Source organism: Phyllostomus hastatus, unplaced genomic scaffold (assembly GCF_019186645.2).
Source record: "Phyllostomus hastatus isolate PE091 unplaced genomic scaffold, TTU_PhHast_1.1 phas_contig_1162, whole genome shotgun sequence".
Taxonomy (NCBI): domain Eukaryota; kingdom Metazoa; phylum Chordata; class Mammalia; order Chiroptera; family Phyllostomidae; genus Phyllostomus; species Phyllostomus hastatus.
The window spans coordinates 13,603,336-13,622,760 of NW_025333537.1; the positions used below are offsets into that span (position 1 = coordinate 13,603,336).

The 19,425-nt window shown below is 55.9% G+C and overlaps 2 protein-coding genes across 6 annotated transcripts in view; one reads left to right on the plus strand and one right to left on the minus strand.

Moving 5' to 3' along the window:
- The first annotated feature begins 417 nt into the window (after positions 1 to 417).
- Positions 418 to 3,445, plus strand: P2RX2 (purinergic receptor P2X 2). 4 transcript variants are annotated; one of them, XM_045843839.1, is made up of 12 exons: positions 418 to 614; positions 741 to 876; positions 974 to 1,045; positions 1,138 to 1,213; positions 1,297 to 1,393; positions 1,531 to 1,611; positions 1,703 to 1,841; positions 2,146 to 2,276; positions 2,474 to 2,564; positions 2,654 to 2,719; positions 2,804 to 2,906; positions 3,196 to 3,445. In XM_045843839.1, exons 1-12 carry the CDS (start codon positions 439 to 441, stop codon positions 3,210 to 3,212), a joined length of 1,185 nt encoding a protein of 394 aa, XP_045699795.1. In that variant the 5' UTR covers positions 418 to 438; the 3' UTR covers positions 3,213 to 3,445. The 4 variants fall into 4 exon arrangements, with proteins under 4 accessions (XP_045699795.1, XP_045699802.1, XP_045699789.1 ...); XM_045843846.1 differs by having other exon boundaries at positions 2,804 to 2,881; XM_045843833.1 differs by lacking the exon at positions 3,196 to 3,445 and having other exon boundaries at positions 2,804 to 3,171.
- Positions 3,446 to 4,841: 1,396 nt separating this feature from the next.
- The window catches only part of POLE (DNA polymerase epsilon, catalytic subunit), a 39,080-nt gene continuing 24,496 nt past the window's right edge, over positions 4,842 to 19,425 (minus strand). Inside the window, exons 34-49 of one of the 2 annotated variants that reach the window (XM_045844639.1) lie at positions 19,206 to 19,359; positions 19,026 to 19,132; positions 18,663 to 18,839; positions 18,361 to 18,584; positions 18,008 to 18,228; positions 17,542 to 17,746; positions 16,347 to 16,520; positions 15,461 to 15,586; positions 14,014 to 14,146; positions 12,466 to 12,649; positions 11,478 to 11,609; positions 11,138 to 11,331; positions 7,390 to 7,590; positions 6,936 to 7,061; positions 6,284 to 6,373; positions 4,842 to 6,147 (exon numbers count right to left, since the gene is read on the minus strand). In XM_045844639.1, coding sequence (XP_045700595.1) covers positions 6,034 to 6,147; positions 6,284 to 6,373; positions 6,936 to 7,061; positions 7,390 to 7,590; positions 11,138 to 11,331; positions 11,478 to 11,609; positions 12,466 to 12,649; positions 14,014 to 14,146; positions 15,461 to 15,586; positions 16,347 to 16,520; positions 17,542 to 17,746; positions 18,008 to 18,228; positions 18,361 to 18,584; positions 18,663 to 18,839; positions 19,026 to 19,132; positions 19,206 to 19,359 — 2,562 coding nt within the window. In that variant the 3' untranslated portion in view covers positions 4,842 to 6,033. Of the gene's footprint in view, positions 6,148 to 6,283; positions 6,374 to 6,935; positions 7,062 to 7,389; positions 7,591 to 11,137; positions 11,332 to 11,477; positions 11,610 to 12,465; positions 12,653 to 14,013; positions 14,147 to 15,460; positions 15,587 to 16,346; positions 16,521 to 17,541; positions 17,747 to 18,007; positions 18,229 to 18,360; positions 18,585 to 18,662; positions 18,840 to 19,025; positions 19,133 to 19,205; positions 19,360 to 19,425 lie in introns of both variants that reach the window. The other variant, XM_045844629.1, reaches the window with a different exon arrangement.

The following is a 19,425-nucleotide window of genomic DNA, read 5'->3' on the forward strand; positions in this document are numbered from 1 at the left end:
CTTTATTGGAGTACAATCACCTGTAACATTGTGCGTTTTTTAAAAAGGGTTGCCCTTCGGGCTCGGTGCGCGCAGCGCAGCAGAAGTCGGTGGAGACGTGGAGGAGGCGGGCGCTGTGCCACGTCTTGCGCCCTGTCCTGAGAAAGCGCCCCCGCCCGGACGCCCAGGGTCTTCCCAGCGAACGCCCTCCCCACGACGCCCGCTCCGCCCGCTCCGCCGATTCCCGCTCGAGGCCCCCAGTGGTGACACCTGCCAGGTGCGCTGCGAGTCCGCTCCAGGCTCCCCCAGCCCGCGGGGACCCGGACCTGGGGTGGGACGGGACAGGCGAGGCCACGCCCCGGGAGGCAGCCCCGGCCCCGCCCCGCCCCAGGGAGCGCGCGGCGTCCCACTCTCCCGACCGTCCGAGCTCCGGGCCGCGGCTTCCCGGGCGGCGGGGCCATGGCGGCCGCAGAGCCCAAGCCCCCGGCGGGTGTGGCCGCGGCCCGGCGCCTGGCCCGGGGCTGCTGGTCCGCGTTCTGGGACTACGAGACGCCCAAGGTGATCGTGGTGAAGAACCGGCGCCTGGGCGTGGTGTACCGCCTGGTGCAGCTGCTCATCCTGCTCTACTTCGTGTGGTGGGTGCGCGCGGAGGCTGGGGGTCCCCCGGCGGGGGGCAGAGAGGACGCGGGGTCCCCGGGGCGGGGATAGGGTGAGAACACGGCGTCCGAGGTCGCTCTAGAGCTGGCCCTGGGTTCCCACAGGTACGTATTCATCGTGCAGAAGAGTTACCAGGACCGGGAGACCGGCCCTGAGAGCTCTGTCATCACCAAAGTCAAGGGCATCACCTCGTCGGAGCACAAAGTGTGGGACGTGGAGGAGTACGTGAAGCCCCCGGAGGTGAGCTCCGCTCCCCGCGCGCCAAAGGGTGGGACCGATGGTGGCTGAGCTGCCCACCCCACCCCGCCCGCCAACTGTCCCCTCCTTCTGAGCCCAGGGAGGCAGCGTGTTCAGCATCATCACCAGGATCGAGGTCACCCCCTCCCAGACTCAGGGAACCTGCCCCGAGGTGAGACGAGGTCAAGGGCGGGGCAGGGGAGGGCCCAGCTGTGCTTGGGGAGGGAGGCTGTGCGGCCTGTGACCTGGCCGTCTTCTCCCTAGAGTGTGAGGGTCTCCAACGCCTCCTGCAACTCCGACGAGGACTGCGTGGCGGGAGAGCTGGACATGCTGGGAAATGGTCCGTGTGTGCCTGCGGGGGGCGGTGGGGTGGGGGCCCCGGGCCGGGGCGTCCCTCCTCTACCTGAGCACGTGTGCCTGCAGGTGTGCGGACTGGGCGCTGCGTACCCTACTACCACGGGGCTTCCAAGACCTGCGAGGTGTCTGGCTGGTGCCCTGTGGAAGATGGGGCCTCTGTCAGGTGCACCCCCTACCACCTGGGACCCAAGTCCACCCCAGCGACTGCTCCTTCCTCCTCAGTGGGGGTGGGGGACAGTGTGGCAAGGGAGGCTCAGTGGGTTGGGGGGGAACTAAACACACCCAGTCTTGCCTCCTCAGCCAATTTCTTGGTAAGATGGCCCCAAATTTCACCATCCTCATCAAGAACAGCATCCACTACCCCAAATTCCAGTTCTCCAAGTAAGAGTCTTAGGGTGGGGACCTGGGACTGGCTGGGGTGGGCGCTGCTTCCCAAGAATGCCCCTCCCACCTGATGTGCTGACGTGCTCAGGGGAAACATCGAGAACCGGAAGGACAGCTATCTGAAGCACTGCATGTTCGATGAAGTGTCGCACCTGTACTGCCCCATTTTCAGGCTGGGCTTCATCGTGGAGCGGGCAGGGGAGAACTTCATGGAGCTGGCGCACACGGTGAGGGGTTCTGCCTGTCCAGTCCCTTTGCAGCTGTGGCCAGCAGGGCCTTTCACGCAGAGGAGAGAGGCGATCAGGTGCCCCCCTGGCTATGCACAGTTCCTGCTGGATTACTGACTCATGGCCACAGACACCCCTACTGTCTCCTCATGCCTCAAATGTGGGGTGCTCACCAAGCTCTAGGCCCTGAGCTGCCCTGAGCTCCCCATGATGTGCACCCCACACAGCCTCAGGATGGGACCCCAGGGCTCTTGGTAACTGTGTGCCAGCCCTGACCCCCATCTCTGTGGCCACTTCTGGGCAGGGTGGTGTCATTGGGGTCATTATCAACTGGGACTGTGACCTGGACCTGCCGGCATCGAACTGCAACCCCAAGTACTCCTTCCGGAGACTCGACCCTAAGCACACCCCGGCCTCCTCTGGCTACAACTTCAGGTACTTTGGCCTTGGAACCTGGGTCTTCATCCACCCTGGCTGTGGCAGGTGTTCAACGGCAGGGACACCAGTGGTCAGTGGAGATTTGGAGCTGCTCCTCTGGTGACAGGCAGGCACCCACTGCCACTTCCTCAGGGTCAAGGTAGCCAGTCATTCAGTCCCAGGTTCTGACATGCTTCCCGGTCATTCCACCCCAGGTTTGCCAAGTATTACAAGATTAACGGCAGCACCACCCGCACGCTCATCAAGGCCTACGGGATCCGCATTGATGTCATTGTGCATGGCCAGGTAAACCGGCCGGCCTGGCGCTCAGCTGGTCCAGCTCCATGTGCCCCACGTGAGCCCATCCCTGATCTAAGGCAGCCTCTCCTCCCCAGGCAGGCAAGTTCAGCCTGATTCCCACCATCATTAATCTGGCCACAGCGCTGACCTCCATCGGGGTGGTAAGGAACACACACTGGGGTCTGAACACATGCGGTGGGTGGGGGTCCTGCCCAGCCCTCACACACCTGTCTTGCTGGCCCCAGGGCTCCTTCCTGTGTGACTGGATCTTGCTAACATTCATGAACAAAAACAAAGTCTACAGCCATAAGAAATTCGACAAGGTGTGTACACCAAAAGACTCCCCAGGTAGCTGGCCTGTGACACTGGCCCTTGTTTTGGGCCAGGCCCCTCCGCCCCCTTGTCCCTACTCCACAGACCCAAGCAGACCACAGGAAGAGGGGCAGAGTCAGGCCCAGGTCATCCTGCCGCCACGGCCTTGTCCCACGTCTGCCCTGTCTGAGCAGATGGTGGACATTCCCGATCGGGGTGCAGGACCGGGGCCTTGGGCCTCTGAGCCTTCCCAGCAGGACTCTGCGCTCACAGACCCCCGAGGTTTAGCCCAGCTCTGAGCCCACCCCCACCTCCCCCCACTAAGGCTGGGTCTGGCCCTGAAGCATGGCTGGGACCTACGTGAAGAACCCAGGCCCTGCCCCCATACAACATGCCTCCACACGACTGGGAGCCAAAGGATCTCCATGCAGTTGAGCTGTGGGCTGACAGGGGGCAGCACCCTGACCCCAGCTGCCCCCCACCTCCTGACCTCCACACAGGCTCCTCACCCTTCCCCATCCACACAGCCCAGATCCCTTGCTTGCCTGCTCAGCAAATCATGTGTCCAGAATCCAATAAACCTGTGGCCAGAACCGTCAGACCTCCTGTTTTGGGAAGAGCACACTGAGACCCTGAAGACAAATGCAACAGCGGCTCCCTGTGCAGGGGCTGCAGGGGCTGCAACCAGGCTGGTGTAGCGTGCAGGCACACTGCTGCCCTCCGTGTCCAGCCAGGTCCCTGTCACATCTGACTAGTGGGCCAGCGGGGGTGGGAGACAGGCTGAGTGCATGGACCCCCTGACTCCTCTCCGCATCGTTAGTATGCTCACTAGCTTCCTGCAGGGGTCGCCCCAGGTCCGAACCCTTAAAATAAGGGAAAAGGATGGCAACCAAGACAGAAGCCAGGAGGGAGGTGGAGTCGTACCCGGGGAAATGAAAGCTCATGTCCTGTTTTAAACCCAAGTGCCCTTCCGGGTTTTGAGCACTGCTGGGCTGGATGGGAATTCGGTCAGACAGGAAAGGGGTTTCCAGTGCAGAGTGCTGGCGCCAGCCTGGTCAGACATGTGGGTAATCTGGTTACCGCATCCTCAGATGCCACAACTGTCGTTCTGTTCAGCTGCCCTGCCTGGCCAGACCTCAATCTGTGGACAGCAGCTCCTCTAGCAAGTCACAGCGAGCATGCAGGCATGAGGAGACATGTGTAGGCACGATGAGGCATGAGCCAAAGGTCTTGCACAGATCTTACCCATGATCCATCACTCCCAGGCTCAAGGGGAGGGTTCAGATCATACCAGCCCGGGAATCCCCAAGTCTGATGACCCTCCTACCCACCCACACCTGACAGCTGGGCTTGCCCCACTTGCTGCAGCCAGCAAACACTCCCCAAGCCCTCACCCAGCCACCCCTACAGAACCTCCCATCCTTGGGACATCGGCTGTACAGGTCACCCAAATGCCCGTGGCATCCTGAGTGTCTGGCTCACAGATATCCAGCTCTAGTTTCAGAGAAACTGGCTTTTCCAGTTGGGGTTGGGCTGCAAGCTCAAGAACCAGGGCCAGGGGCTCAGGTTTCCCATGAGTGACCAGAGCTTTGTACCCCAGATGCCCCCACTCAAGCTGGCCTCCAGGGAGCTGCTGGGAACCAGAGTCCAGGGTACCCAGGGCCCCATCTTGCAGCAGGGACAAGGAGTGAAGCATCCAGGGCGAGGCTGCAGGCCGGCCCCCACCTCCACCCCTGAGCAGGCCTCTGGCATCACTACCAGGAAGCCTAGTTAGCCCCCCCCACCCCCGGCCCTAATTTGATCTGATCTCCATCTGGGGCTGACTTGGGCTCCGTCCACCTTCCAGCCAGCATCAGGTTTCTCTCGGCCACTGGGCCTGGCCAGTACTGCAAGCGGCACCCAGGGGCCAACCCAGCCAGATAGCCGTTAGCTGCTCAGCCTCCCTTCTAGAGACTGAGGGGCTGTGCACATACAGCATATATTTTCAGAAACATGAAATTCAGATAATTCAAAGTGGAGCTGAATGACACAGAAATGAGCTACAGGGACAAATTTAAACCAGGCTGAGGCCCCAAGGCCCACCTGGGCTTTCTATTGAGCCCACCACTTGGGGTTTGAGTTTGCTGTCTCACCAACTCTCCCTGTTTCCAGTGCATTTCGTTAACAATGAGGTGCCCAGGGCTTTTGTCCTGGGGCTGAAGACAGGATAGAGGGAGAAGCTGGCGCTCAGCAAGGGACTCGGGTGCTCCCCATCCCGCCCGCTCCAGCTGTGCAGGACAGGGCTCTGAATAAACTAAAGTGCTGAGGTCCCCTCGGGCAGGCAACCCCAAGCTGGGTGCCCTGTGGGGTTAGAGGTCCTGGAACGATCCCAGAGGCTAAAGCAAGTATAGGACTTGCCTTCAACCAACAAAATTGCTGCTCTTTCCTTCCTCCCCTGAAAAGAACCTAAAATGTAGGTGAAACAGTATTTTTCTAAAATCCAGATGGTAACATATGCTATGAAGCCCACAGTCAATGGTGCTCCTCACCCCTCCCGGGCGGGGGGGCTCCTCTGGGCCCACACGGGTTCTGAGGGAAGGTGGCTGTGGCCAAGCCCCTCTGAGAAGTCCTGGCCCAGACGAGGTGGCTGCACCCAACGCAGCACCCTACAGCCCCTTCTTTGGCCAGGAAGTTTCCACAGAGAAGCTCAAGTCCTGGGAACCTACCAGGTCTTGTTTCCTGGATGGGCCCTCGCCCACAGATGCTGTGGGACGAGCTTCCCCAAGGTAACAAGTGCCTGGGGACCAGGGGCTGCAGATTCCCACTCAGGCGTCACCTTGTCCTGGGTCTGGCCTTCAGTCACTCTCAGGTCTCAGTTCAAACAGATGACCCTCAGGGCAGTTGGGTGCAGATGTGGGGCAGGAGGGGCAGGGTTGTGCGGCAGAGTCCACACACGTTTACGCAGAGAGAATGACCCATCAGGGCCCCTTGCCGGAGATGTTCTCGGATCCATGGCTGCCCCGACCAAGGCTGGGACCAGGAACCAAAACGTGGGACACTCCTGCTCTGGCTGCTGTGATCTGCTCCCCCAAATCTCCCTGATGGTCATTTTCTGTAGCGCTGTGTCCTGGACATGGTTGTGAGTTGGAAAGCGGGGATAGACAGAGGGACAGTGTCTGGCGTGCTAATGGCTCAGCTGGGGATTCTTCTGCAGCAGCCACTCCAGGGTCTCCATGAGGTATGACATGCCATAGTGCTGGGCAATGTTCTGGAAGATTCTGATCTGCTCCACGAAGACCTGCGGAAAGACCAGTTGCCATGAGATCCAGTCCCAAAGGAGGTGCAGGATGCAGACCATGGCCCAGGAGTGTGGGGAGAAAGTGGTTGTGGGCACGGGCCAGACAGGGCAACAGCTAAGGAGGCAGCAGCCCTACCTTGGTGTGGATGGTGAGGGCGAAGTCGCCGGCACAGCTGCAGTACATGGCCATGTTGGTCTCCTTCACGCCCCGGCACTTCAGGCAGATCTGAAACGAGAAAAAGCCCTGGTCGGAAGACCCTGTCCCTCACAGCCTGCACTTCACCTGTGGGTAAAGTCGAGACTTCAAAGTGGCCTTCACCCAAGTGCCCAGCTGCTTCCCTGCACCCTTGCTGTGGGCACCCACCTGCTCCAGGTCACACCAGGCGTACTGGTCTCTGCCCAGACCCAACACCTCCCTCGGGTCTTTGCTGAGAGATCCCGTGTCCAGTGCTGAACATCCCCTCTGTCTCTCCCTCACACACACACCATCGGTTCTCGACACTCATCCCACTCACACACTTGACCTTGCTTGCTATCCCCTTTCACTACAATGATGGGTCCAGCACCTGGCCATCATAGATGCCCCATAAATGCTATGAGACTGAATCACTTGGGCTGTGGATGAGGCCTGACCATAGAGGTGGTCATCTGGGAGGATGATGCTATGACCCGAGACCTGACACGCCAACAGCTATCGCTTCCCTTGAGTACGAACTGCTTATTGAGAAGCCCCTTTCGGAGGTGGGTTGGGTGGAGGAAAGCACCAGCACCAGGCCCCAGCTGCTCACCAGGTCCTGCAGGGTGAAGGCCATCAGTTTCTTCTGCAGGGCCTCCACCAAGGCCATCTCGATCACTGACGAGTCGTAGGCGACCTGACAGTTGGAGCAGAGCCACTGGGGCAGCATGGCCCCATCCTGGGCAGAGGACAGGGAGGGAGCAGGTCACCCTCTGCGTAGCCTCCCTTGGTAGCGTCCCTGCACTGGGCTTTGGAGACCAGCGTTGAGACGACACTCGAGAGAGGACGCTCTCTCGAGAGGCACATCACTGAGCAGCAGCTCACTCCGCTGCAGGGCACACTCACATCACTGTCCTCGTGTGTTTATCGGGACAGTGTTTTAGCGTGTGGTAGTTGAGTGCCTTAAGAAAGGTGCCTGTTCTAATTCATGTCATAGCTAGCAGGGGCCCAGTAGATGTAACCCACAAAAGGTGGAGATGGGTCCCTCATGCATGGGTGCTGCCCACCTGAGAGAAGGAGGGCTCTTTGCACAGGTCCAGATCACGGCAGAAGTTACAGCTGTGGCAGATGACCTCTGGGAGCACATAGGAGTGGCAGGGGTCTCGGAATTGGGCTTCTTCTGAAAACTCGCCCACATCCACCAAGCGCAGAAGGTCCCGGTTCAGCTTGTTCACCTGGTTTGTGATGTTGGTGTCCAGAGACAGGACCTGCAGAGTATAGAACATGGGTGAGGACAGCTCCCAGGCCTCCCTGCTGCTCCGTCTGGACTGGAGAACCTTGTGGCCGACTGTGAGAGTGGCCACTTCTCAGCATCATCCCCTGCTTTCCTATCCCGTCAGAGGTCAGAGATGTCTCCTCTACATCTGTGGCTCCCCAATGTGGCCACACGCACGGAGGCACCACCCCACATCTCATGGGCTTCCTCAGCTCTGGGGACTCTCGCACACACCAAAATCTGCCCTGCCTGTTGTCACTGGCTCCTTTTCCCTGAATGACAGGCAGGCAGTCCTGAGTCTACTGGAGCCTTACCATCACAAATGCAGAGTGGCTGATGCCTACCTTCCAGGGAGGAGGAATTCTCAGGCTGGCCTAGGGGCCTGCAGAGCTGAGGGGGCATCGCAGAACCCTCCTGTCTGAAAGGAGAGGCCCCTCCACCCCTGTAGCCCTGCTGTCCTAGAATGATGCCAAGAGCCAGAGCCAGACGCCACGGAGAGGCCACTGTCGGGAAGACTGATTATGGTCCAGTCGGAAGCCTCCACTAGCCAGTGAGACAAGCAGATTTCAGCAAGTAGGTGAGTTCACAAACACCACACAGAATAATCAACAGCCTGCAGATTCCCAAAGAATCTACGAAAAGGCCACAAGAACTAAGGTTTAGCAAGGTTGCAAGTACAAGATTAATACACAAAACTCCACTGTATGAACAGTGAACTGGAAACTGAAGACGCTGTAAATAACTGTAATATATGCTGAAAAGCCCAAACTCTGATGAAGGAAATCAAAGTCCTAAAGAAACAGACCAAGAACCTCAACAGTGAAGTGTCAGTTCTCTGCAAATTAACCTACAGAGTCCGAAGTGCAGTCAACATTCCAGAAGGACTTTTTATTTCGTAGAAACTGATATACTGATTTAAAGGTTTATGTGGAAAAGCAAAAGAACCTGAACAGCCAAAGCAATTTTGAAAAAGAAGAATGCAGCTAGAGGAGTCACACTACCTGGTTTCAGGACTTGTTGATAAAGTCACAGAAATCAAGACGGACAGATGCCCAGATCGATGGAGATCCAGGAGCAGACCCACGCAGCCAATTATGTTTTGAAAAAGGTGCAAAGGGTATTCAGTGGAGGAAGGACACTCTTCGGCAATAGTGCTGGATATGCTTGTGCAGAGATACGGACCTCAATCTCTAAGTTTATACATTATGCAATAATTAACTCCAAACAGATCAGACTAAATGTAAAACCTAAAACTATAAAATTTGTAGAAGAGAACAAGAGAAAATCTTTGTGACCTTGGTTAAAGCAAAGATTTCTCAGATGACACCAAAAGTTCAATCCATTTTAAAAAAAGATAAATTAGCACTGGCTGGTGTGGCTCAGTGAATGGAGCATGGGCCTGCGAAGCAAAGGGTTGCCGGTTTGATTCCCAGTCAGGGCACACACCTGGGTTGTAGGCCAGGTCCCTAGTGGGGGGCACATGAGAGGCAACTACACATTGATGTTTCTGTCCCTTTCTTTCTCCCTCCCTTCCCCTCTCTCTAAAAATAAATAAACAAATGAAATCTTAAAAAAAAAAAAAGATAAATTAGATCCAAGTTAAGACCCTTTGCTCACTGGAAAACACTGTTAAGACAATTTTGAAAGAATGAGCCAAAGCTTGGGAGGAAATATGGGGAAATTAATACCTGATAAAGGACTTGTCTGCAGAATATATGAAGAACCCTCAAAACTCAACAGAAAGAAAAATGATCCAATTTTTCAACATAGGCAAAAGATTAGAAATTTCATCAAAGACGTATGGACAGCAAGTAAGCACATGAACAAAATGCATCATTAATATCAGGAAAATGCAAGCTGAAACACAAGATGCCACCAGAGCTGTGTGAACAGCTAAAACCTTGAACACGAACAAGCCCGAATCCTGGGGGACGGGGACAGCAGCTCGACTCGGGCTGCCCCTGACGAGAGCACCAACGGAGCAGCCACTTCAGAACACGCACAGACGGTCAGCCCAGCCCCCCTCCCAGGGTTTTACCCAAGAGAAATAGACCTCGTATCCACACAAAACCCTGTATGCAAATATTTTGGCAGGTTTATTAATAACCACCAAAAAGTGAAACCAACCTGAATGTCCCTGTCAGTGAGTGAATTGAGAAGCTGGTCCTCACAGATGGGAGCACGGCCTGGCCGGGAAGAGATGCAGGGTGGAAATGCACAACACGGAGAACCCAGGGTGCTGTGCGAAGTGACAGAGGCAAGGCCCACAGTTCCCCTCGTGACACCGTGGAAGAGGCCACCAGGTAGGGGCAGAGGTAAGAGCAGGGAGTGAGCCCCACGGGGCAGCACGGGGACGTCTCGGGGGTGACTGCTGTGTACCTTGCTGTTGGTGGCACAACTCTACCTCTCCTAAAACCCAACAACTGCACACCAGAGAGGTTTTTTTTTAACTGCATGTAAGTTTGAAAAAAAAAGGTTTCATTCATTTATTTTTAGAGAGAAGGGAAAGGAAGGAGAAAAAAACCCATCAATATGTGGTTACCTCTCGTGTGCCCCCTGCTGGGGACCTGGCCTGCAACCCAGGCCTGTGCCCTGACTGGGAATCGAAGCAGCGACCCTTTGGTTCGCAGGCCTGCACTCATTTCACTGAGTCACACCAGCCAGGGTGCTGCGTGTACACTTTAAAAAGTAAACAAATATAGGGACAAGAGCTGCAGGGGGTGATGGAACATTCTGTACCCTGTGTGTTTGTGCCAAACCTCATGGTGAATTTTACTGTATGTAAACTATACCTTAATAAAAACAAATTTAAAAAATTCTAAAGCCCACCGAGGAACTGAAACAGTCCACTATACCATTTCTCCACCACAACCAAAGGTCACTCGATCCTGAGTGTCTGTCGCTGTGAAGTGCAGTGTGCCGGGAGGTGACTTAATGGGCAGCAAGTGCTCTGTAGGGGAGGGCGCCTGCTTGTCCTTGTCTGGAAACATTACCCCACGTTTGATTCAGTCTCCCTTCCCAGAAAGGCATTTGGCATCCACACAAGCGCTTCTCTAGGTTCCACTGAAGCCTGGACTTTTCGGGAGCTCTGTGTGGTCTCTGGTCTGTCTGGCCCCCTGGCGCCTGTGACCGAGACACTGTCATTTCACCAGCACCCCCAGATCACTCTATCCCAAGGGTGATAGGCGCTCACCCCAAGGGGGAGGCCTTTGCACCCCCTCTGCCCAGACACCATTCTCCCCTGGGGTCTGCATATGGCCAGGCCCTCCTGGTCACTGTGGTCTCAGCTCCACGTCCTCTCACACGGCCGTCCACCTGCCCTGCTCTCCAAGTCCAGCTCACAGCACCTGTGCTCCCTGAGCGCACCTGCCCTCACTGAGCTGTCGTCCCCCGCACTGGAGTGCAGGCTCCACGAGCCCCCAGCAGCTCACACAGTGACTGCATGGAGCAGCACGCAGTGCAGGGGGTGTCTGTGGAACAAACGAGTGGCTTACTCCTGGCCCCTGGCCTCACACACAGGGCGGAGTGAGCATCCTTACCTTGCACACGTATTTGATGAACTCCAGAGCAGGGTTATTGAGCAGCAAGTGAGAACCAGGAAGAACAGGAAACATTTCCGAGAGCTCAGCTGAGTTCCGAGAACCTGTGACTTTCTTCTGAATCTTCTGAGTGATGGTGAAGAAGTTCTGAGTGAGTTCGTTTGCCACATAATCTTGAGAGAAGGTAATCATTCCTAGAAAGAGGAGAGACCCCCATCTTGCACAGTGACAAGGATGCTGAGGAAAGGACTTGGAGACCCCGCCCTAGAGGTGGGGACCCTGAGGAGCATGGGGGTCAGGTCACAGGTGCAGCGGTGGCCTCATGCAAGGGTGTACTCACCAGGAAGGGCTCCAGCTGCCCCCTGGGCCTCCTGCGACTGCTGGCTGGCCACCCGCCTCCGCACGGGGGTGCTGCCTGGGGCACTGCGCCTCAGCTCCTCCTTCATGCTGTGGTACACGGCCACAATGTACGCTGCAGAAGGGAGGCACAGGCCTTGAGAGCTGCCAGCACCCAGAACACCCAGAGTCTGGGGACACCCTGTGGCTGGTTAGATAGCTGGCCAACCTGGGTTGAAATGTGGTTACTGGCAATGTTTCTATTTAGTACATTTAGATGAGCCAGAGTCCACCACAGAAACGTAAATAAGCTAGGCGCGCTGATGCCCAAGCTTATCCATAGAGAGGCCGTCTAAACAAGGCAGCTCCCGCCAGCCTTTGCTGGACAGCAACAAAGACAAGGACTTGACTTCCGGGTCAGCACGCCAGACCCACCATGCCCTTATGTTTCAAAAGAACCTAAGAAAGTAAGACTAAGGACAAGTAGACAAAACCACAACATAATCATAGATAAAAGCACCTCTGCACTTAGGTGACGATGTCTGTGCTGACTGACAGAGCTCACCATCAGCTGTTCCATTCTACGACTGGCTCTGAATTACAATGGGCTTTTCATTTATACGCGTCACTGGCACATCCACCTGGGTAACTTGGTTTGTAAACTCTACACCTTTAGGCCCTTTAGGCCCAAATCAGTGAGAGCAGTCAGCAGCAGGTCAGCCTCAAAGCCCGGCCTGTGGGCAGCTGGTCAGGAAGTGTTCCATCTGTCCTGCTAGGGGTTTGTCTTTAGTTACCACATGCGCACACACGAACCTTGGGTCAGAACTAGGAGCCCCTTGGGTGAGAGGTGAGGGTCTCCTCTCAGGAACCTTGACACTAGGCTCAGGCTCCGCAAGCCCGATCTTCCAGCTGTTCACCTTCTTGTGAGCCAAGAGGCCAGGGCCACGTTGCTCCACGGATGGTGCAGACGTGAAGCTGGTGTGGCAGCTCACCTGAGACGATCATGAGGAAGTAGCTCTGGCAGGAAGCTGCCTGTGGCAGGAACTGCACGATGTTCCAGTTGTTTTCCAGCAAGTCCTCCACGTCTGGCTCCTGCACACCATCATCATCCTCATCCTCGCCCTCAGGCTCCTCTTCCTCCTCCTCCTCCTCTGCTCTGCCCTCTTTTGGGGAGTCCTGCTGTAACACAGTCCCAGCCGTGGGAAGCACACCCGAGTTGAGTCATGCTGAACCTGGTCTACCTGATTCCACCTCCTCCGGCCACTTCCCCCACAAGCCCATCCGATGCCCATGGACGCTCTAGTGCGCATGGTGTGTTGATGTGCCTGGTGCTCAGCAGCAGTCTGCAGACAGAGACCGTTACTCTCACTCCGCCCTTCTGAGGATTCACTCCACAACTGCTCCCTCCATGGCCCAGGAAGGAAAGAAACAATGGTGCCCCAGGCCACCAGTCTCGAGTCCGAGTTCCAGATCTCCCAGGAGAGCAGCTTCCCTTTCAACACGTGAACTCTGACATCCACCTCCTCCAGAGCAGTAACTACCACTGCCTTCCTGTGACCCACCTACACCGCCTGCACCTCCTAACCTCCTGCCTGGGTCCCCACGGGGCTCCCACCCCAGCACAGCGTCCAGGGGCAGCCTTTCCTGTCGGCTCTCAGCAGGATGTCTCCCCACCTGCTGGCTCTTCCTTCATGGGGACCCGCCCAAGAGGGGCTCAGTCCTCACAACCCATAAACCCCCAAGTCCCCGCTGCCACACTCAGGAATGACCCCAAGTTCCCATGCCCAGCTCCTTCCCAGATGCCCCTGCCACCACCTGCCATATGCCTCTACCTTATGTTTGTTGAGCAAACATCAGATGTGGAAAACTACTACCCGTCCCCACAGAGCGTGGCTCCCCTCATCCTACACTCACTCTTGTCCCGTCTAGGTTCACACACCTAGGCACAGCCCACACATACAGCCCAACACCCCTGTGTTGCCCCACACCCACCACCTTCAGCACCCACTGCGTCCCTCTCCTTCATTCCGCCCTGCCCTGCCCCTGGGATGACATTAACTGGGCTCCTACAGGTGTCCACACGGAGCCCAAGTCAGAGCCCAACCCTCCCCCGCTCAGAATCCCCATCACTAAAAGCCAAGTCTCCATCACAACCTCAAGTGCAAGTGCCTGCCCTGGTCAGCTCTTGGCCGTGACCGTGACAGTTGCCTCGACCCTTGCCCCACGACTCACAGCTGCCTCACACCAGTTGCTGAGCCTTGCTTCCTTCAAGCTCCACTTTCCTGTCACCTCTTCAGAGGCTTTTGTGAACCCCCCGCCCACCTCCATCAGCCCCTGCCCCCAGCTGCTGATCCTGAGCTGACCCTGATCCTACACCCGCTTGTCTGCTTGCTCATGACCTCTCCCTCAGAGGCATGACAGCAGGCACCCTCGTGTTTGCTGCTGCTCAACCTAGACCTGGCACCCGATGTGTGACCACAGTGTGTGCTAAACAGATGGGGACCCAAAGTCACTTCAGTCTCCAGGACTGGTCACCTTACCTGTCCACAGTGGATACGAGATGGAACATTTCCTTTGATGCCACCATAGTTAGAGGGATCCATCCAGAGAAGAAACTCCCAACATCGAGAGAAAGAAATAGTCAAGGAGTGGAAAATCTCTTTAGAATGAATGCTAAAAAGAAGCAAAACAGGGACTGCTTAAATGAAACCAATAGTTCTCCCTTCATTCCCCACTCGCTTTCTTACCCTCTACTGATTTAAATCCCTCAAACTTCCTATGGAAAGTGACAAACAGTAGTTAGGAGACTCCTGTGCTGGGTGGAAATAACAGCGATGCTGTGGAGGGCAGGAGAGGTGAGAGCTGCAGAGAAGCCGAGCCCTCGAGGCTGGTTTCCGCACTCTCCCCAGAGCCCGCCCCCACACACTGGCTCCCACGGCCACCCGGGAGCCTCGCAGCTCATGGGGCACCAGGCTATGCTCATGGCAGTCTTGTTTCAAGGGTGGGGAAGTGAGCTGTGGACCTGCCTACAAGTCTCAAGAATGCCCCAAAGAATCAAACTGTTTCTAAGTAACAGAACGTAAAGCCCCAGAATAGTTATAGGAATGCCACAGCATCCAACATACAAGGCAAGACCCACAATACCTGAATCCAACTGAACATCACCATTTGCAAAGGAGCAGAGAAACACACCACACAGAATAAGGAGACAAACCTACCAACGGCAACAAATCAGAGCTGACACCATGGTTGACAGAGTAGAAGAAGACATGAAAGCACTTATAGTAACTGCATCCACATGTTCAAAAAGCTAAAGGAGCCCTGGCTGGTGTGGCTCAGTGGATTGAGTACAGGCTGCGAACCAAAGCATCGCTGGTTCGATTCCCAGTCAGGGCACATGCCTGGGTTGCGGGCCAGGCCCCCAGTGAGAGCAACCAATCAATGTATCTCTTGCGTATCGATGTTTCTCTACCTCTCTTTCTCCCCCACCCCTAGAAATAAAATCTTAAAAAAAAAAAAAAAGGAATGTGAAATGTAACAGTAAATAATAACAGTATTTTTTTAAAAATCTAAAGGAAAGCCTGAATATATTAGGTAGACTGTAGAAACACAGAAGACCCAAATCAAGCTTTTGGAGAAGACAGAACTACATACAAAATAAAAATATACTGGATGAGATTAAGGGCAGATTAAACACTGCTGAAGACTGATGAATTTAAAGATAACAGAAATTATCCAGAAAGATGTGCAGAGAAGGGAAAAAGACTCAAAAGATCCACATACAGTTCTATACCCAGTGAAAATATCTTTCAGAAATGAAGGTGAAATCAAGGTAGGAGAAGGATGGCATTGGCAGGGATGCTGCTACAGACACGCTGAAGACACGCTACAGACACACCATAGACACACTGCAGACATGCTACAGGAGGTCTGAGAGCAGACAGCCCAGGACAGCAGAGGAGCGCCAGGGCGAGGCAGTGCTGCCACCTGGTGGTGATGTACTCCACGTAGGCGAGGGCGTCCTCAATCCGCCGCTTCTTGGTGCACAGGATGATGCGGTTGAAGTTGGCATAGACGACCGATGACCCCAGGCGCTTGAACTCTGCGATGAGCCTGAGGACCAAGTGTGGAATTAACCCTCAAAATGCTACAGAGACCCCCATAGACACCATGAGGAACAAGCTGAGGATCTGAAGCACAAGTGCCACTGTAAATATACTTAGAACCCAGGAGCAACAAAGTGTGAAGATTGTGTGGAAAACTCACCATAATCAAAGCCACACAGAAGCAAAGGGAAAAAACGTGCGATTCATATCACAGAAAATGATTAGTTATTATGGTTAATTAGAAAGAACTCATACAAACCAATGAGAAAAAAACAACAAAACTAGAGAGAAATGGGCAAAGGATATGAAGACTTCATTCATAACAAGGATGCAAATTAAAGGCCTACAAGACAGCTGCTCAGCTGTGAGGCCACCACCAGCATCCACTGTGCGGGGGAGGCCTGGGTTGCTGGAACACCCCCGTCAGCTGTCTCCCAGTCATAAAACCTACCAGACCTGCAACAGCACCGCTTCCTGGAGAACACTGCACAGGACCTCAAGCACAAGGCCATTCCTTGGCTATCTGTAACAGCCTAAGTTCTGGGGACAGCCTAAGTGTCCACTTTTATGGCTGGTACATCGTCACACAGGCCTCCAAGATCTACAGTTGACTACAACGAGGAGGTGCAGAAGAAATGGTGTACAGCCGCTTGTGCAAAAACACAGCAGAAAGACTGCATCACAGCCCCTCTCTGGAAGGATCTGTGTGAAGCCACGATGGTCCCACAGGTGCTGGGTCTGGGGAAGCAGTGGCTGGCAACACTCACTGCAGGAAGAGCTTCTTCATCATGTTGTGCAGCGTGCGGTGCAGGGCGGGGTCGTGAAGCAGCGAGGACGGGGACCGCAGCCAGCGGTAGAAGTGCATCACCTGGTTGTCGGCGTAGACGTTGCGGTACTGCGTGATCTCCCTCACCCAGCCCACCACCATGCTCTTCAGGATCCTGGAAGGGGTGAGAGCATGTCCTCTACGGTCCCCCACCCCACGTCTAAACCCGGTCACTCGGCTCTCTGCAGCTCCCTGCGCCTCTCAGATGAGGCCAGGCCCCACTACCTCGCAACCCACTTCTCAACCCAACCCCACCCTCGGCACTGGCACAGACCAGGATCAGCAGAATACGTCAGGCACCTCAGCCTGCTGGGAGACCCACAAGAGACAGTGGAGACCACCAGGGCCTCCTCTCCCGCAGGGCAGTCCCATCTTCACCCTCTGTCTTCCCGTGACTGCCCTGCGACACTGCTCAGGTGAGTCCACACATGGTGCCATGAAGCTGTTCCCTTGGAGGGTTGGTTCTGCCGCCTTTCAGGACTGAACTGTCCACTTCTCTGTGCACCTGCCCCTGAGCTTTCTGCTGCCATTTCTCAAGTCCAGTCCTCTTTGGAAAGGCATCAGGGCTGACGTGTACTTTCCAATGTCAACCCTGCCGCTCAGCCACAGTGTGACCACAAGCATGCTCTTGGCCTGTGCCTCAGTTTCTGCATCTCTAGTGGGCAATGGCCACCCCCACCCCCCAGGTGGGGTTGTGCAGGCTGTGAAGAGCACACATGATCTCCGCCACAGTGTCTCCCTGTCACAGGAATCCTCCTGACACCCAAAGTCTGTAACTTGCACCACTCTCTGCCTGGCTGAGACCCACATTTGTGTCTTGCTGTGTGTCCCACACCTCGATAAACACCCACACCCCGAGTTAACTAGTGTTCTGTGGGAATGCCTCTGGCCATAGGAAGGGGCCCAGAAGACAGGATGGGGAACTGTCACCTGTCATCACGGTGGCTTCTGGCTCTACAGAGTGAACAGGTGGAAGCCTGAATGACACTATTTTAGCTCTTCGTTTCCCAAAACAAGGGCAGAGATTAAGAGGACTTCTAACATTCTTTCTAGACCCCAAACTCAGCTGTTCTGCCTTTGGAGAGGAGAGAGCACAAGAACAAAAAGTCATGTTCTGGGGTTGCAGCCCTGGGCACCTGAAGGTGCTGGAGCAGAGGGCCGTCTCATCATAGCTGGCAGGTGCGCTGGCAGCCTGGTTGCCAGTGATCATGTCCTCCAGGGAAGCCTGTGGGACCACATCGAAGCTGATGCCCATGCTGTCGGCCCCCTCCATGTCGTTGACGTGGTGAGACTGCAGGATGGTGTTGACGGCCAGGTTCTGAATGTCCAGTTCCACACACACTGCACGCAAAGACACACTTATGCACTGGCCACCCTGGGTAAAGAGCCTGACCCCAGCAAGCACTACCTCAGAAGCACTGGGGTTGCCAGGGCGACGGATGAGCACCCAGCTGTGGCTGACCATAGAGCCCGCCCTACACTCATCTCACACCAGCCCGGCTGAGTCCTGAGGGTCCGTGCTGGGTGTTCTTACCAACTCAGAACGGCAATAAATGGCAGAAACACCAGCAGCAGAAATCCCTGGGGGTCGTGCCCACCTACCTGTGGAGTAACAGCCTGAACTGTTAATCTCCATGGTGGCCTGGTCCTCGAACTCCATAATGAGGCGGTTGTCATCAGCCTCCTTCCCACCCAGGTCAGGGCGGCATGTGGGGGACAGCCAAAGGAGATGGTTGTGGCGCTGGAGGTGGCGGGCAAAGAAGAGGTCGGAGCCAAAGGTGGAGATGTCCTCGGGCAGATTTCCAATGGGGATGTGGAAGTACCTGCAATGGGGTCGGCCCCACGAGGGCGTGGAAACCAGAGAAGACCGACTTGCTGCAGGACACTGGACGGCTGGCAACACCAAGGTGGACAGAGCCGCACACATGCCAAGAGCAGCCCTGCGCTCCGCTCACCTGCTCATCTCAAAGGCCTGTGACAGACAGGTGTCCAGGTTGAGGTAGTGGCGGATCATGCGCCGGGCTCCGTGACGCTGCCAGTCCAGCACTCCGTAGCTGATCTTGTCAGCCACTCGGACAGGTACCAGCGGGAATTCCTCTAGGACAGGGATCTCGCTGGCCAGCCTTTTCAGCTCCCAGTTGGACTGCACGGCAATGAGGGTGGGCCCACGGCGTTCCTCCTAAGCACAGGGAAGAAAGTGGCTGTGGGGATCCGGCCTGGGGGAGGGGCTCGTACGACAGCGCTCCACCTCACTCACCTTGTAGGCCAGCAGGAAGCGCTGGATAGCTCTGCAGATGGTCTTCAAGTCAGTCTCAGCCCGAACTTCAAATGTGTGTTTGGGGGGAGGGAGGAGCTCAGGGCCCACTTTCTCCAGCAGGAGGCTGTGCTCAGCCGAGTACAGGGCGCTGAGGCTGGGCATCTGGTTGCTTCGCACCTGAATAAGGCCCATGTCAGCCCTCCCCCAGAAGGGGGTGCAGCTGACAACTCCACCTCTGTGGTTCCCCTTCTAATTCAGATGTCACAGGCACTCACAGGGAAAGGCTTCTGGAAACGAGGCTGGGGGCTACTCTGTCCCTGCCCACTGGTCTGTCCCTCCCATAGCCCCAGCCCAGGAACTCACGGTATCCAACACAAACACGGACGCCCTGCGCTGAGAGGGAACGAAAATGCCAAAGAGTGCCTTGTGGCCTTGTGTGTGATGATACAGGTACATGTGGCGGATGCTCCCTACGGAAGAACACGCAGGTCACCCGAGATGTGGTGGAGACAGGGCCAAAGGGGCCGCCGGCACATGCCATACCTGGTTCCAGGTAGCTGAACTGGGCCAGTGAGCGCATCTCCAGGTGTTCAAGAGAGAAGGTTTCTGCTTCCCAGCCTGACAGGTGCCTCACCAGTTGTTTACTGACCACGCACACACAGCCGAGGTGCACCAGGGCCCGGAACAGTAACGGCACCTGGGAGGACCAGGGTGGGCAGTGCTGACAGGGGCCGCAGTCAGGGCACAGCCCTCTGCTCCAGGC

Excerpts from the sequence above, each read along its gene's own strand:
- P2RX2 (XM_045843825.1), top strand. The coding sequence starts at position 439 with ATGGCGGCCGCAGAGCCCAAGCCCCCGGCGGGTGTGGCCGCGGCCCGG. Across the intron at positions 1,046-1,137 it reads CTCAGGGAACCTGCCCCGAG|AGTGTGAGGGTCTCCAACGC; the intron begins GTGAGACGAGGT and ends TCTTCTCCCTAG. Across the intron at positions 2,565-2,653 it reads ATGTCATTGTGCATGGCCAG|GCAGGCAAGTTCAGCCTGAT; the intron begins GTAAACCGGCCG and ends TCTCCTCCCCAG.